Source organism: Lynx rufus, unplaced genomic scaffold (assembly GCF_022079265.1).
Source record: "Lynx rufus isolate CCGP_SWC_20201006 ecotype Redwood Valley unplaced genomic scaffold, mLynRuf1.p SCAF_15, whole genome shotgun sequence".
NCBI lineage: Eukaryota > Metazoa > Chordata > Mammalia > Carnivora > Felidae > Lynx > Lynx rufus.
This window is the reverse complement of record NW_025814829.1, coordinates 40,508,716-40,527,015: the sequence shown is the minus strand read 5'-3', so window position 1 is coordinate 40,527,015 and position 18,300 is coordinate 40,508,716. Positions and strand designations below refer to the sequence as shown.

The following is an 18,300-nucleotide window of genomic DNA, read 5'->3' as shown; positions in this document are numbered from 1 at the left end:
CTAATACTAAATCCAGTGGTCTTTTATTGGTCTATGCAACTATTTGTGATACTTAGTGTTGAACATTTGTCTTTTACATTCTCTTTTCTCTTGGCTTCTATCTTATCTTGATTCTCCTTATCATTTATTCTTTTTGAATCTACCCTCCTGATTGTTTTTCCTTAGTGTCTCTTATGTTACCTGCATCTCTCCATACCTCATTTCCAAATTGCATCTATTTATACTAATCAGCAGAGTGTTCACAGCAGCTTTGGGTAATGCATCTTTGGGTAATAATCTTGGGTAAGATTTATTCATATATTCCAAAGTTTACAAGTATGACATTTGAAGAATGTATAATGTTTGAGAAACCTAAAAATGTGTTACTGAGGCTGGACTTTGCCCTTTTTCTTCTCTTTTTTCACAATGTTTTTTTCCTTGGGCTTTCTTAAGCTCCTAGTTTCACCTTACGCGTATTTATGATTTATATCCCTCTTGAGCTCCAAAAACAGTTCAACCGCATAAACTAAACTCGAATATGAATACTGGTATTACTTCAAACACACTATGTCAAAAACTAAATTCCCTTTTCTCCTTTCCTTTTCTACCCAAAATATTTTCCTCTTCCTTCATTGGTTAATGGTACCATTATTCTCAACTATATAAACTTGAAATCTTTTTAGAATCATTCTTGAACTTACTTTTCATTCACAGTTATTTCTCAAATCCAAAGTTCTCTGTTTTTTTTTTTTTTTCTTATAACCATCTATTCTGTACCTTTCCATTGCTAATTCTCACTTCATTACTGTCTTAGGTTCTACAGCCAGAGATAACCTCCTTAAATGCATTCAGATCATATCATTCACTTCCTCAAAATCATCCAGACTTCACAATTAACTGAAGATGAAAGTCCAGCCTAGCTTTCATAGAATTTATGTTCTTCCATCATCTTTATACATTTTTGACTGCTTGTTCTCCTACCAACCCCATTCTCCAGACATACTACATTCCAGCCAGGGACGGGATAGAGGTGGCTGTATTTTTTTTCTTTTTTTTCACATCCTGTGCCTTTGTTGATGAGGTTACTTCAGTTTATAAGGGCAGCCACCAAATCTCTGCTTATTGAAATTCTGTGCATACCTTACATCTCAGTCAAATGCCACCTCTTCAGTGAAGACATTCCCAGAGGCAGTCATTGGAATTAATTCCCCCTTCCTATGTATGCCCACATCATAGTACCTTTACCTCAGTATTCATTTCATTCTGCCTTGTGTTATAGTTGGTTAACATATTAATATGACTTCCACCTGGTTGAAATTTCTTTATAAAGATAGGGGAGATGGCTTATGTTTCTTCAGCATTTTGTTCAGCGTAAAAACATTTTTTGTAGAATTATATTGAATAATTAAAGTTTAAAGGTGTGAAGTTACACAGTGGCATTTTTTTACCCAACTTTTTGCAATCTGAGGCACGCTTGTCATACATAAGCTGAGTTGCAGCAGTATTCCCCATCTAGGCACCAGGATGCCATGCTACAGGAAATACAAGTGTCGGAGTCTGTTGACGTGATCAAATAACCGGAATTCAGATTGTTAAAACATAATCTTCTAACTCTTAAAATTTCCTTTCAGAGAGACACATCTCAATTCAAAGGCAGCTTGCTGATCTAGAGAAGTTAGCTTTCGTAACTGAAGGGGATTTTGACTCTGCCAGTTCGTTGAACTCAGATAATCTTGATGCAGGTACTTCCATATTTGGAGGGGTTTGTCTCCCTTAATGTCTGATTTATATCAGAATTTCAACTCATGAAAAATTGCTGAAAATAGACTTGTTTATTGCCATTGAACTAGAGCAGTAATAAATAAAATGTTTTCATTCAGGAAATTGGTAGCCTTCTACATGCACAGGTGTTATGGGAATAAGTTGTTCATTCCTCCTCGAGGAAATTATAATTTCATGATATATAAGTGCTGTCCATTCTATAAGTTAGGAATTGCATTTGGCTATGAGTAACGGAAATCCCAAGAAATCGTGCCTTATGTAATAGAAAGGCTTATATTATGTCATGTAAAAGAAGTCCCACGGTGGGGAATTTTTAGGGCTGGTGCAAGAATTCCTCATTGCTGTCACTGCCTCAAGCTCCTCTCTTTCTGCTTCGCCATCCTTAGTGCTTGAATTCTGTCCTCAGTATCACTTCATGGGTTTTTGAAGTAGGCAGAACATATTGAAAAATTAATTTTGCCTATACCTGCAGTGTGCTATATGGATTTAAAAAATAAGTCACTGATGATTTCTGTATATTTTTATTGCTTTAAACCTGAATTTGAGATTTTAGTTTTTTTGTCCCTATCAAAGTTTATATTTGAGATCTGTTACATCTCTAATTAAATAAGACTTGTTATTTTTATGATCCATATCTTTTCATTAATAAAGAAGGAAGAATTTAACAAATTCTCAAATAGGATACAGCAGGTTCTAACTATGCTCCCTGTCCCAGAATGGCAGTTATTTTGGATCCCATGTACTCCTTCCACTCCTCCCGCTTTTCTGACTCCACCTGTTAACTGTTTTTGTTGCTGCCCAGAGTGGAATGCCACAGCAGGTGCTTATGCTTCCTGCCCAGCTCCTACCTCTCTGGGAGTGTGACAAGTGCTGCCCCTGATTCTCTCCCTGGCAGGCATTTTGGCTGGAGGGATATCATGTAGTTCATCACTTTCTCATTCTCTGTGTTCCCAAGGGCAACAAGGATATCAGCCACAGAGAGGAGAGTTTTAGGGTAAAAAATCAATCACTGACCATGTGCTAATACAGTTATTGTTAACTACCTGGTGAGGCAGAGATGACTTCTCCCTAACGTTAACATAGACATTATCTAAGAAGTGTATGTGTTGTGTGGAGGGAGTCCCCTATGACTTCTTTTGTAGCTAAGTCAAGGTATTAGTAGCTAGTATATTCTGTGCTTTATTGGTTTTTTGTTTTGTTTTGTTTTGTTTGTTTTTTGTTTTTTTTGGCCAGGAAACAAACAGTCTTGTCCATTGTGCCCTAAGGAAAAATTCAGAGCTTGTAATAGCCATAAGCTTCGTCGTCACCTTCAAAATTTACACTGGAAAGTCTCGGTTGAATTTGAAGGTTAGTAGTTTTATGCTTGCTAAACATAAATGAAATTCAAGATTCAGTACCAGTTTTGAAATTTTATTGTGAACATAATCAAATATTTTCCACTTAAAATTTCTGAGGGATTTAATGACCCTCTTTTAACGTGTTTATTAATAAAAGGCCATGTAGCTCTCTGGCAACAAGATGTATATTGCAAGTGTAGTTTAGTTTAGCAAACATTTATTAAGCATCTGTTCTACACTGGGTACTTTGCTTGGCCCTGGGGGGTCCCCATAACTTGTTGAACGACTACCATTTGACACATTCTTTTGAAGGTATAATGATTGTAAAACGAAATAAAATATGTAAGTATTGGAAAAGAGAAGACAATATCTTTTTTCTGCTGATAGCTTAAAAAAACTAGAGTTAATTAGAGTATGTAGAATGGTAGTGGGATATAAGATAAATATTTGAAATCATTGCCTTTCTCTACTCTAGATAAATGGAAATTAGGAAAAAGATACCAATTGTGATAATGACAAAAATGACATAATTTGGGGGACTAAATTTAACAAGAGGGCTCATATAAAGAATAAAGTTGAAGGACAAAAAAATGAGATCTTAGGGGTGCCTGGGTGGCTCAGTTGGTTAAGCGTCTGGCTCTTGGTTTTGGCTCAGGTCATGATCTCACAGTTCGTTGATTTGAGCCCCACATCAGGCTCTGCACTGACAGTGCGGAGTCTGCTTGGGATTCTCTCTCTCTGCCCCACCCCCCCTTGTTCTGTAAAATAAATAAACATTTTTAAAAATTGAGGTTTTATCAAGTTAAAAGATTTCCTAAGTATAATGAATTATTATTAGATTTTGGAGTGAATTGTGTGAATTATACCATTTTTGGAAAGAGATCTGGCAACATTTTTAAAATTTAAAATGTATATATCTCCCAGGCACTCCCTCCTTTGGGAGTAAAAGAACCAATAGGCAAGAATAGATATACAAGAATATTTATTGCAGCTTGTACTTAGTGACAAAAACTTGAAACTAAAATAAAAGGAATGGTTGAATACATTATGGTACATAAGTGCCATGACATATTATGCAGGCATTGTAAAAAGTATGTGTTAGATGAGTACTAGCTTACTTGGAAGGATTTCCATGATAAACTGCAATTGAATACAGTATATATGGAAGATTTTGTGATACTATATTTGGATAAAAACCAAAAATACCCCCCCCAAAGCCCTAAATATCAGTCTTAAGCATATGTATATTTACATTTGAATATGATTTTGTGAGTATAGGTGTTATTAAGTGTGGTTATCTGGAGTTTGAACCAAACCGGATGAAATAGCCAGTATGAGACACCCAGAAAAGAAGCCAGAACTATTTTCTTAGTGGAACTGGTACAAGGTTCTCACTGGTTCCTTAGGGAAGAAGGAATTAGAGACTTAATTCAGAAGCCATCCTGTCTTTTATGTTTAATTATACATAAGAATGTGTAGTAAATCATGTTGACTTTTTATCAAAAAAGAGAAATGTCTCATTTTAATTAAAAAGGTCTCTTTTGTATTCTTTATTTAAGCCATTGTTTAACCATTAGGTTTAGTCTTCCTCCTTCAAGTTATTCTGGTAAATGGCTCGTGGTATTTCTTTACTCTCTTAAGTACATTAAGTTGGGTTTTTTCACATGGTGATCTGGTAGATGGCGAGTGTCATAGTTTTTGTCCTAGCAAGCAGGTCTCAAAGTAGTTGACAAATATGTTTAAGGTAGAAGCATCAAGACCTCTCAAAGGGATAGAAGTGAGATGTGAGGGAGAAAAAAGCCAAGAATGGCGGTAGTCCAGAGCCGGTTCTGGTGGTCCAGAGCCGATGGCCAAGAAAGAATTCTTGAAGACGTCTTTGGTATAAAAAGGTGATTTTATTAAAGCATGAGGACAGGACATGTGGGCAGGAAGAGCTGTACTATAAGTGTGGGGGGTAACTAGTTTACAGAGGGGGTGGGGGAGATAGAATCAAGGGGGAATTTCCAAAGAGACTTTCACATGCTAAAGGCTTATTGGAGGCCTAGCTGTAGTTAAGCTAAAGTTGTTTTTCCCTCCAGCAAGACATTAAGACTGTAGAGAGTTCCTATACTCTGGTTTATTGATGGGATTGCCTTTTTCTAGTAAACTGGTGGAGACTTAATCAGTTTGACCATTTGTTTTTTGGGTAGCCAGGAGTGTCCAAGGAATATCATACAGGTGTGGGGGGGGGGGAGGTGCTTTTAGCCTCACTTTGCCCTCAGCTCTCCCCATCCTCCCTCATCATTAGGACCAGGTACTGGGGAACAAGGCCAAGACCGCAGATTTAGGCATGCAAAGGTTTAGATGCATCTGCTGGAGATGTCAGTAGCTTGTCCAGATATGAATCTCGGGTTTGGGGGAAAGGTCTGGGCTAGAGATACAAGTTTGGGAATTGTCAGACTACAAATAGTATTTAAAGCTATATGACTGGATGGGATAACCATAGGAGTACATATCAGTGGAAAAAAAGAAGTTGCTGATTCCGGAAATACTTCCGTATGTACAAGTAAGAGAAACGATTAGATGTAAGGAATGAGAAGAAAGGAGTTGGATATCACTTAAAGTTAGGAGCAACTGGAAGGCATTATCATTCATTTAAAAAGTGGAAAAGAGACCTGGTTCAAGGGGAAATGATATATTTATAGTCCATGACAGTAGATTTTGAAATGCTGACCTGATAACCCAGGCATACATCCTCAATAGGCAATTAGAAATAGAGATCTGGCCTTCAGTAAGGAGTTAGTAACTACAGCTAGAATTTGGAATTCCTTCCCCCAGTGGAGATAGTTGCAGTCATAAAAGGCATTAAAATTACCAAGGAAACGAGGGAAAACAGTCATGTAGCAGAGCAAGCCTACAGAAAGTCTGCGTTTTAGAGTATAACAGAGGGAAGAGGAGCTGTGAAGAAGATTAAGAAGGGTGGGAGAGAACTAAGTGCCATATCATCAATGGAAGAAGAGGCTATGTAATGGCAAATGTAGCATGAGGCAAAGAAGATGAAGCCTAAGAAAAGTCAACATGACAGAGAATAGATGAGAAAATTGAGTCCCAAAGAAGCTAACTAACCAAGACAATGCACGGTCTTGGCAGAACCAGAATTCAAACCTGGATCTCATATATTTGCTTTTATGCTATATCTTATATAACAAATATCTAAAACTAACAGTCTCATTCAAATAAATTACAATATTATAAATACAAGAAGAATTCCAGTTATTCTTATAAAATTTGCTAATAATTTTTAATGATAATGGACTATTTAGTGAACAGTGATATGACAACCAGCCATTCTTCACTTTAGGTTACAGGATGTGCATCTGTCACTTACCTTGTCGACCAGTGAAACCAAACATTATTGGAGAACAGGTAATCAGATGTTAGATTTATTTTTAAATTTTGCCCTCTTTAAAGAAAGCACAATTTTTACTTGCTCTAAGGCTATGGGCATATTTGGCAATGAGGTTTACTTTAAGATTTTGTATCTGAGTGCTTTCAGATTATCCTAGCAGGAAAAATATGAACTATATGGAAAAAAGAGTTGCTGTATTGAACTTTTCATTTTATAATTTTAAATTTTAGTCAGAGAAACTGTTTTCTTATGTTCAAAAGGGAAATTGCCCTATTTACTAATTTTGGAATGGAGAATTTAAATAAAAAGTAAATTTTTTCTTTTGTAATAAATTTTGATTCTGGAATAAAAGCCTTCAATTTCTGTGACTTAGTAAGTATCTTTGTGTCAATTCATATTTATCTTCTCTATACTTTTAATTTGTCAAAGGACAGTATCAAGAATCTTTCTGAAATCTTAATAATTCTTTAAAAAGTACATGTGTTCATTTTTAGCACAGATGTGAATTTTGGGGAATACAAATTACATAATATTTTTTAGTGCTGCTATCTTGAGTGAATACTAGCTTAATGAGGCCTCGTTATTAATTTTTTTTCATCTCACTAAAAAGAGTAAAGTGCTGGGGAGAAAAAACCCAAAAATTTCTTACATAGTAATTAGGACAATGCTTGGCCCATCGGCCTTATCCAGGACATTTTGAATATGATAACCACAGTACCATAAGGAACTCTGCAGTGTTCTCAACTTGCTGTTTGATCCCAAGTAAATAGGATCTAAGATCTTAGAAGGTCTAAGAGTAAAAGTCATCAAAACTAGGAAAAAGCCAGTGGAGTAGTCTTTTTATTCTCAACTAAATTTTAAAGAAATTTTCAAGTGAGAATTTTTTACTTGGACAAATAGACTTTTAAAAAAAAGTCTTTTTTTAAGATTTAAGTAATCTCTATACCCAGCGTGGGGCTCGAACTCACAACCCTGAGATTAAGAGTCGCACATTCCACCAACTGAGCCAGCCAAGTGCCCCAAGACTTATTATGTCTCTAACATTTTGTGATGTGCTGAAACTAACTGAAATTTCTAGAAATATTGAAAGCTGATTGTTAAATATGGCCATTATTAAAAATTAAATTGTATAAACTTTAAGGTGAATATATTACAAAGGTGATAATATTCAAATCTCATCACTTCCTAATTATTTTACTACATTTTTGTATTATCCACCTGGTAGCCATGTTTTCTAGTATGATATTATCTATCTCTTCCCAAATTCACATTTAGTGATAGCATATGAGTAGCTTGAAATCTGCAACAATTATAGTTTGAAATTGGCCATGATAGAGTATATATGCCACAGAAAGCAGCAAACACTATAAGTCAGGGCTTTATTTTCCTGGAGAACAATTGTTAAACATCTACCAGCACAGCGCTGCTAATGTTATACCATTTGTAAGTGCTACTTATAGAAAATAGGGTAGTTATTTGCTGATTAGAATGAATGAACAAAACAAATTAAATCAGTGGTCTATTATAAAGTAAGTAAAAATCATATGTAAATATAGATAAGGAAATAAAGATCCCTTCAAAGTCCCGTGGCAATATTAATACTCTCTTCTCTACCATTAAACCCAAGATATGCTAACATACTTAAATTTGCAATCTTAAATAAACTTCTGTTTCATTGTTTTAGTAACTTACCTGTATATTTAAATTAAATACTCTGTTTGATAGATATCCAGTAAAATGGGCGCCCATTATCATTGTATCATTTGTTCAGCAACAATCACCAGAAGGACCGATATGCTGGGACATGTTAGGCGACATGTGAATAAAGGAGAGACGAAATCCAGGTATATTGCTGGTAAGTTGAGCAATATATTAATAGGTAAATTCTTAAATAATGGTCCAGTTATTATTTTCAGACATCAAGTAGATAAAATATAGTGACTTCACCATTTAATTGACTACTAATCCATGACTTCAGGTTTCTTTTCTTTCTGTGAGGCTCCTCATAACATTTAACTGATTGATGCCAAAGTAAATACAGGTATCTTAATGAAAGATTATAGATAACTATGTTATACTTTTGAAAAACACTGGAAAAAGGAAATAGAGTGATATAAAGATCATTTATTATCCTGAAGTGCTATCAGGTTATTAATAGGTTATTATTACTGAGGCAGCCCTTCTCAAAATTAAGATTAATTAAGACATCATGCCCTACGGCATCCATTGGATGTAATGAATTAACTTCTCTCCTACACATCTAAAATGGTACTATGTGCCTTTTAAGAATTGAAAAAAATAATTTTCTGTAGAGCTTAATTTTCTAATAGAATCTGGTTTGAGAAAGGCTGATCGTGTGAAATATGTCACATGCCACTTAGGTAGGCGTAGAATATATAATGCAACACTAGGCAAGGTTACAATGATTTGGCACTGTAAAAAAAGAAATATGGGGGCGGCTGGGTTGCTCAGTCAGTTGAGCATCTGTCTCTTGATTTTGGCTCAGGTCGTGATCCCAGGCTTGCAGGATCAAGCCCAGGGGTGGTCTCTTTGCTGAGTATGTAGCCTGCTTAAGATTCTCTCTCTCTCTCTCTCTCTCTCTCTCTCTCTCTCTCTTCCTCTGCACTCTGCTGCTCTCCACTGCTAGTGCTTTCTCTGTCTCTAAAAAAAAAAAAAAAAAAGGAAAGAGATATAGTTGCCATGTAGTTAACATTCTGATCATAATATTATCAAGAAATCCAAACATAAAGAATCTCGGTTATTTTTCCCCACACATGATATGTATGTCTCATTTCTTAAATATTTAAAATATACCCACACAAATATATCAGTATTTCATTTGGGTTTATAGCTAAATGATTCTAATGTATACTAAATGTAGAATCTTTTTTTTTCTGTTACTTTATACCCATTTGAATGTAATTTGTGATTTAAAATTATAATCATAAGAAAGTGTTCTGAAGGGGCACCTGGGTGGCTCAGTTAGTTAAGCGTCTGACTTTGGCTCAGGTCAGATCTCACGGGTTTGAGCCCCACATCAGGCTCTGTGCTGACAGCTAAGAGCCTGGAGCCTGTTTCCCATTCTGTGTCTTCCCCTCTCTCTGTCCCTCCCTGCTTGTGCTCTGTGTGTATCTCTCTCTCAAAAATAAATAAACATTAAAAAAAAAGTTCTGAAATCTAGCATGCTCAGGAAGTATAGTGATTCTTAGTCATCCATGATAGCTAATGGAATGAAACCATACAGAGATACTAATTTTATAACAGTTATACCACAGTAAGATATGTTTAACAGCCAACCTATGTAAATGCAGCATAGTAGTTTGATGAATAATAAACGTATTTTAGAATTTTTATAATGGTTTTATGTTAGGTTAATTGTTCTTAACTAGGTTTCATAATATAGATGTATTATGTTCTAGGCAGATAAGATTTTAACTTAAACTTTAATTGCCCAAATACTTAATTGAATGCTACTCTTTCCTACAGAAGTACTGAACAGATAGATCAGTTTAGGGTTTTTCTTCTTTGATATCTGCCCAGTTAATTACATTAACAAAGTATTATAAAGGAAAGTTATTTCTTTTAATGTATATTGTTTTAGATACTTAGAATTATTTTGTATTTCACTGGAAATCTTTGTTTTTCATCTTAGCTTCTGCTGCTAAACCACCTAATGAAATTTTGAAAGAGGCAGACACAGATGTACAAGTTTGTCCTAACTATTCTATACCTCAAAAAACAGATTCCTATTTTAATCCCAAAATGAAACTAAATCGGTAAGATGAATTGAAAAAAGGGTTATGGGATGTTTCAAATGATTACAAATGTGACCTTCTTTTTATGTTCTAATATATTGAAATTTAAAACTGGGTACAGAATGAAAATCATCTGTTTTAGTATTTTTCAGAATGATTGTTTTCTTTTTTTCCTACCAAACTAATTTCTTTCTCAGTAAAATAGGCCTGCCTTTATATAATTAATGAACAGGCTGGTGCTTTAGTGGGCAAGTTTTATTTATGAAACCATTATTCATGGTGAATGCTTGTTTATAGAACCCAGTTAGATTGATAGTTTAATTTCACACATGTTTAGTTCTTGTACTACTAGGTAAAGAATATGTTACTACGTCTTCTTTAAAAATAGTTTGTATAGTAAATAGGAACCCTAATTCTTACTATTCTTAAATAAAATCTAGAGTGATGAAGCCATGATGCAGTAAGATTATTTCAGATTATTATACTTTTTTCTAGACAGCTAATATTTTGTACATTGGCTGCTTTGGCCAAGGAACGAAAACCTTTGGAATGTCTAGATGCCTTTGGAGCCACTGGTAAGTAATGAAGCTTTTTTTGGATCCCACTTTAATTAACAGATTTATGCAGTATCTTTTCTTGGAAAATTTATATGGATATTGTATCTAGCAGAATATTTTTACATAAAAAGTAAAGACCCAAGGTAAATATTTTTATTGTGGAAAAATTTCAAATGTATACAAAAGTAGAGTATAATAAATGAATCCCAGTGTATCTGTCACTCACTTCAAAAATTATCAACTTATGCTTGTTCGTGTATATGTATCTCATGCACTTACCCTTATACCTCCTCCACCATCTTTCATCCCTATTACTTTGAAACAGATTACAAATACGTCATTTTATCTGTAAATATTTCAGTTGGATCTCTAAAAAATAAGGACTTTACAAAAATAAAACCTTGATACCATTATCACACATTGATATCATCAAATGTTTAGCTATGCTAAACATAGCTAGAGCTAGGCTCTCACAGTTTCTTAAAAAATCAAGTAGGAATTCAGATGAAGACTATGCATTTTCATTGTTTGAGATATCTAAGTGTCCTTTTGCTCTGTATTCATTTCCATCATTTTGTTTGCGTGTGTGATGATTATTTGTTGACATACAGCTTGTCTATATGTCTACTGTCTTTTCCAGAGTCTAGATTTTTGCTGATGGTATCTTCATAGCTCATAAAACCTGTTTCTTTATCTCTAGTATTTCTGTATACTGGTAGTTATCTCCAGTATTTCTGTATATTGGTAATTATCTCCAGTATTTCTGTATATTGGTAGTTGAATCTTCAGGTTTGATCAGATTCAAATAGGATTTTTTTTTTTTCAAGAATACTTGTTTACTGCAATTAGGAAGTATTTGATGTTTGGTTGTCTCTCTTTTTTTGTGATGTGATAAATTGCCTAGTCATTAGGCAGTGGGGTAAGGTGAAATTTTAAAGACGGAGAACATTTTCCTAAAAGAACTTAACAGTAAAGAAACAATCATGGAAGAGTAGAAAATTTCTAAGAAGCCACCTGTACCTAATCCAAGTCTTTCTTTTTAAAGGTTAGAGGAGTATATTCTTGGGAAGTTTGTAATAAAAGGATGAAAGCGTGAGTTAGCTCTCCTTTTCAAGTTCCTCTTCACAGGGAAAAGTAGTGGTTAAAAGCAATTTAATATCTTGCATAATCTGATCCCAACCTACTTTTCCAAATTTAGTTTTCAGCATTTTCCCTTGTACATAACCCTTTACTTTTTTCTTTTTCTTTTCTTTTTTTTTTCCTTTCTTTTTTTTTTTTTTTTTTTTTTTACATTTTATCTATTTCACTCATCCCCTTACCCAGCTCCCTTCTGGTGACTACCAATTTGTTCTCTGTATTTAAGAGTCTGTTGTTTTGTTTGTCTCTTTTTTTCCCTTTGTTTGTTTTGTTTCTTAAATTCCACGTATGAGTGAAATCTTGGTATTTGTCTTTGCCTGTCTGTTTCACTTAACATTATACTCTCTAAGTCCATCTGTGTTGTTGCAGATGGCAATATTTCATTCTTTTTTATGGTTGAAAGGTATTCCATTGTATATATACCCCATTTTTATTCTATCAGTGGATACTTGGGTTGCTTTTATATCTTAACTATTATAAAAAATGCCGCGGGGCGCCTGGGTGGCGCAGTCGGTTAAGCGTCCGACTTCAGCCAGGTCACGATCTCGCAGTCCGTGAGTTCGAGCCCCGCGTCGGGCTCTGGGCTGATGGCTCAGAGCCTGGAGCCTATTTCCGATTCTGTGTCTCCCTCTCTCTCTGCCCCTCCCCCGTTCATGCTCTGTCTCTCTCTGTCCCAAAAATAAATAAACGTTGAAAAAAAAAAAATTAAAAAAAAAAATGCCGCAGTAAACATAGGGATGCATGCATATATTTTTTTGAATGTGTTTACATTTTCTTTGGGTAAATAGTCAGTAGTGGAATTACTGGCTCATGTAGTAATTCTGTTATTTTTTTGAAGAATTTCCATACTGTTTCCCACAGCAATTTACATTTCCACCCACAGTGCATGAGGGTTTCTTTTTCTCTGCACCCTCACCAACACTTATCTTGATTTTTTTGATTCTAGCCATTCTTACAGGTGTAAGGGTGATACTTCATTTTTATTTGCCTTTTACTCATGATTAGTGATGTTGAGCATGTTTTGATGTGTCTCTTGGCCATTTGTGTGTCTTCTTTGGACTCTTGACCACCTTCACCCAATTCTTCCACCCTCTGCCCCCAACTCTGGCAACCACAAATCTGATCTCTGTTTCTATGAGTTTGGTATTTTTAGATTCCACATATAAGTGAAATCATACAATGTTTGTTTTTCTCTCTTTCACTTAACATAGCGCCCCCACAGTTCATCCATGGTGTCACAAAAGACAGGATTTCCTTCTTTTTTATGGCCAAATAGTATTTTATTGTGGGTGTATATGTGTGTGTGTATATCACATTTTCTTTATCCATCAGTGGACACAGGTTGTTTCCATGTCTTGGCTATTGTAAATAATGCTGAAATGAACTACTCTTTTTTTCACCTGAAATCATTAAAGCTAATGTTTGGGGAAGATCTTTTCAGTCCTTTCTTTTATGTTCCTTTGTAAATTTATATCCGTTCATAGCAGTTAGTCTGCATGCTTCCCCATCTCTAAAATGTGAATATCAGAACTTATTTCACAAGCTTGTTATGAGAATATGAAAATTTTTGTAAAGACCATAGTGCATAGTAGATGTTAAATATTTACATTTATGAGGCACATGTATGGAAAAGCTGGTCTATACTTTTAGTACATGGGGGTTTTCTAATCCATAGTGGCTGGGCCCGTGTCACCATCTCCTTTGTAATGAATGTCCCCTCTGACTCTAATCCAGTAGGTATAGAGAGCCTATGAGAAGAGGCTTTCTTGGTCTGAATTCTTGATCTTTGCTTACATATACAAAGTTGTTCTCGTCAATTCACAGTGATGCTATTGTGCAGTTTTGGAAAAATATTGGTCCAGTAAAGTTGTTTTCATATTTTGGTGCATTAGGTAAACTTTAGCAGTGGGAGGAGTTCCAACTTCCCACCCACCAAGCAGAGTAACTCCACTCTTACATTGTATGTTGGCTTTCTCTGTAAGATTTAGTTTGAAAAAAGCATTCCATTATGAGAAATTTTAAAAAAGAAAACCTATTCCCCATAATAAAGAACAAACAAAAATTTTATTTGAATCTGGATTATAGAAAAGTTTTGGAAGAATTATTAATGGAAATCTGTTCAACACATTTTTTGTGTGTGGTTACTTTTCTTCAGAGGCTTTGTAGTGAGTAAGTAGAAAAAGTTATGTATGAAAATACTAAGATTTTGAAACGTGTTTTTGTTTTTATAAAGGAGTATATACTTTATTATTATATAGTGTTTTTATTCTTTAATTAATTTAAAAAATTCATTTTCTGGGGCACCTGGGTGGCTCATTCAGTTAAGCATCTGACTTCAACTCGGGTCATGATCTCATGGTTTGTGGGTTCGAGCCCCGTGTTGGGTTCTGTGCTAATAGCTCAGAGCCTGGAGCCTGCTTTGGATTCTGTGTGTCCCTTTCTCTCTGCCCCTCCCCCACTCGCACTCTGTCTCTCTCTCTCTCTCTCTCTCTCAAAAATGAATAAATGTTAAAAAAAAATTTTTTTTAATTCATTTTCCCTCAAATTTTTCCTAAGGGATAATGGGATTACAATGGGCAAAACATCTCGGAAATGCAGTTAAGGTTACAATTAATGACTTGAATGAGAACTCTGTGACACTGATTCAGGAAAATTGCCATTTAAACAAGTTGAAAGTGGTGGTAGACAGTAAGGAAAAGGAAGAGAGTGATGATATTCTTGAAGAAGGAGAAGAAAATCTTGGTAACATTAAGGTGACCAAAATGGATGCCAATGTACTAATGCATTTGAGATCCTTTGATTTCATGTAAGTGAAAAACTTTGCTGTGTCACTTTCTAAACTGGCCTGGATTGGGGGGGGGGGGGGCGGGTGTTGGAGGGGTTAAAAATTAAGATGGTTGTTGTTTATTTGAATTAATACAGTTTTTTACCATTGGCCTAAGGAAAGCAGTAGGAACATTTTCTAGCATTTGAAATAAAATTCCTAAGCATGACAATTTTTCTCTAAAACTGATTGATTTTTATATGTCTAACATATCATATGATCATTTTCTTACATAATTTAAAAACAGAATTATATGTTTTAGATAGATTTGTAAAATACTTTTGAATCCATGGAATTTTATCATTAGACATAATGACAATGGTACCATTTTGATTACTAGTATGATTTTAAATATGTCTGTATTCTTTCTGATTTTAGACACCTAGACCCTTTTGGAACATCGGTGAACTATCTAGATTCTGCATTCAGAAATATAAGAAACCTTGGCATAGTGTCTGTGACTTCTACAGATATCAGTTCTTTATATGCCAAGGCACAACATGTTGCCCGGCGTCACTATGGCTGTAATATTGTCCGAACTGAGTATTACAAGGAACTAGCAGCCAGAATTGTTGTAGCTGCAGTGGCAAGGTACCAGACTGACAGCAATGTGCCTAATATGTTTGGCTGTGTGATAGAGCTACTATTACAAAAAGTGCCAGTTGCATTTTTCAAAAAATTCACAGGGTACAAATTCTGTATTCATGTCTGTGATCTTGATTTGTTTGGTAATCTTATGTCGTATCTGTTACAATTTGATTTAAAAACTTTTGTGTCTAGAATAGTTTACTCTCCAATTAAAAATTTTATTAAAGTAAGTAGTAATAAAGAAGAGATAAGAATGAAAGTTAACTTCAAATCAGTTATTTTAATAACGTAGGGTAGGTGGGGATACCACCGTGAAAAGAAAAAGCAAAGGTTGTTTTTAGATTTAGAAAAAAATCACTGTTTTATGTCCATTTCATCTCTTTACATAGTTTGAAAAAAATGATGGCTTATATGGGCGCCTGGCTGGCTCATTTGACAAAGCATGTAACTCGTGATCTTGAGGTCATGGATTCAAGCCCCACATTGGGTGTAGAGATTACTAAAAAAATAATAATAATAAACATAAATAAATTTTAGAAATGATGGCTTATATACTTGATTCTGCAAAGTGATCTCACCCACAAAACAAAGTTCTTTTTTCATCAGGATTTCTAAAGAAAGCAAGGAAGATTTCTTTGAGCACCAGTTTTATTCAAAAAATTATGCTAGAAGAAGAATATAACAATATAATATAAATTGACACTGAGAACATAGCTAATGCATGATCAGCCAGCTTGTTCACTAGCCTCAACACTAGCTTTCACAGCAGTTAAATTGAAATTCCTACCTTAGCATAATACAGATTATTAAACTTCATAGACCTTTGGAGTTATTCCTAATTAGCTGAAAACTCTGATATTCAGTCAGTCCTACCGAGGACCTAGTATATGTGCTTAAAAATGTTTATAATGTAACATCAACAAGTTGAAATTAATACATATGAAATAAGTTTAGTACATATAATTGCAAAGGGAAAACTACATAAATGATGTATCAGTTAGAATTTAACCCAAAAGTCTATAAAGTTAACAGTGTCAGAAACTTTGCCTATTCTTTTTCACTTAACATTCAGCATCTGGTATACTATCCTGCAGGTAGTACTCAATCATATTGTTTAGAAGCTTTTATAGAAAAAAAATAGATAAAAAGAAAGGGTGGTGGTGATGACAAGAAACAAATTGACACTGAAAATCAGAGAACGTAGTCTTTTTTTTTTTTAGATGTTTATTTTTGGGAGAGCATGAGCAGGGGAGGGGCAGAAAGAGGGGGACAGAGGATCCTAAGTGGGCTGCTAACAGCACAGAGCCCAGTGTGGGACTCAAACTCACAAATGGTGAGATCATGACCTAAGCTGAAGTCAGACGCTTAACCAACTGAGCCACCCAGGCACCCTGAGAATCTAGTCTTATTGACTAGTCTTATTGACTTATTTCCATAATGGAAAATGTCTAGTCACTAAAGATTCTGTCAAGCATCCTTTATTTCCTGTGTTTCAATTTGTGTAAAGGTTATACTAATGATCTTTTAAAAACACTGCCACTAAGAATTGAATTTTCCGTATTTTCCCATAATCCATCCATAGTTTACTGTCCAATTAATATTGTCAATATAAAAATGCCAAAGAAACATGATGAGCCCCCAAAATAACTTAAAAATTTTTTGCAGAGCTGCAGCCCGATGTAACAAAGGCATTGAAGTACTGTTTGCAGTGGCTTTGGAACATTTTGTGTTGGTTGTTGTGCGAGTTTTGAGGGGGCCTACTTCTGCAGATGAAACAGCCAAGAAGATTCAGTACCTGATCCATTGTCAGTGGTGTGAAGAGAGAATTTTTCAGAAGGATGGTAATATGGTAGAAGGTAAATTCAAGCTTCTCTTGACTGTATATCGATCGTGTTTATATACAAGCCTCCAATGAATAAGTCTTTATCACATCCCTAATTATACATGTTGTTGTCCTTTGATTTTAAAGATTACAGTGCTAACTTTATTTCCTATACTGGATTTCCTTTCATCAACAGACAAGACATGCGTGTGAGTTTATTAAAGTTATTTACTCATGCTGTATTCAATTTATGCTCTCTAGCCCTGCCCTCTGTTGAAACATCTAGAAATAACTTAGATTCCACTGTCACTAATTTTAGGAACATAAGTCAGATTACCTCTTTGTCTGGGTGTTTCAAATCATTAATTTTATAAGAATAATTATCATGTTTCTGGCTGAATACAAAAACCATCAGTTATAAAATTCATTCAGTAAACACATTTACTGAGACTCTACTATATGCCAGGCATGGGGATCAAAGAAAAAGATGAGGCTTATGCTGTTTCTATTTTACTTTTCTGGGACATAGAAACAGTTGCCCATTATTTTCTGTTAGAGCCTTCACATTTTTTAAGAACTCTTTAGATATTAGAGTGTAACCCCAGTGATACGAATTGCAAATATTTTTTCTCATTTTATCACTTCTGTTGGCATCTATTTTTTAGTGTTATTTTGATTGCATTAAAGAGGATAGATATCATTGTGGTTTTCAAGGTTCCTAATAACTTCGTATGCTTTTCATTTGCACAAGTACTTTTGCTACAATGTTAATTGATAGTGAGAATGGAAGGCATCCCATCATTGTTCCTTTAGTTCTCTGTGGTGCTTTCTGATTCAAGCATGAGATACCTGTCATTTATCATGTCAAGAAAATATCTTTCATTTCCAGTTTTACTGTATTTTAGCAAGATGTTGAATTTTGTCATGTATGTCAGCATCTGTGGAGATGATTGTGTGGTATTTCTCCTTAGGTCTACTGATTTGAGTAATCATAATAAAATTTCCCAATATTGAACAATTCTGATTTTCTAAAATAAACTACTCTGCCAGGAAGTATTTTCTTAAGATGGATTCTGTTTGCAGGGCACTTGGGTGGCTCAGTCGGTTAAGCGTTGGGCTCTGCACTGACAG

General features: G+C 34.8%; 1 protein-coding gene across 4 annotated transcripts in view; it reads left to right on the top strand.

Annotated features, from left to right (window-relative positions):
• The window catches only part of TRMT1L (tRNA methyltransferase 1 like), a 40,293-nt gene that overhangs the window by 3,223 nt on the left and 18,770 nt on the right, over positions 1–18,300 (top strand). For 3 of the 4 annotated variants that reach the window (XM_047076906.1, XM_047076907.1, XM_047076905.1), the window contains exons 2-10: positions 1,611–1,721; positions 2,995–3,108; positions 6,439–6,503; positions 8,212–8,341; positions 10,139–10,262; positions 10,737–10,816; positions 14,492–14,741; positions 15,138–15,350; positions 17,013–17,203. In XM_047076906.1, coding sequence (XP_046932862.1) covers positions 1,611–1,721; positions 2,995–3,108; positions 6,439–6,503; positions 8,212–8,341; positions 10,139–10,262; positions 10,737–10,816; positions 14,492–14,741; positions 15,138–15,350; positions 17,013–17,203 — 1,278 coding nt within the window. Of the gene's footprint in view, positions 1–1,610; positions 1,722–2,994; positions 3,109–6,438; positions 6,504–8,211; positions 8,342–10,138; positions 10,263–10,736; positions 10,817–14,491; positions 14,742–15,137; positions 15,351–17,012; positions 17,204–18,300 lie in introns of those variants that run through there. The other variant, XM_047076908.1, reaches the window with a different exon arrangement.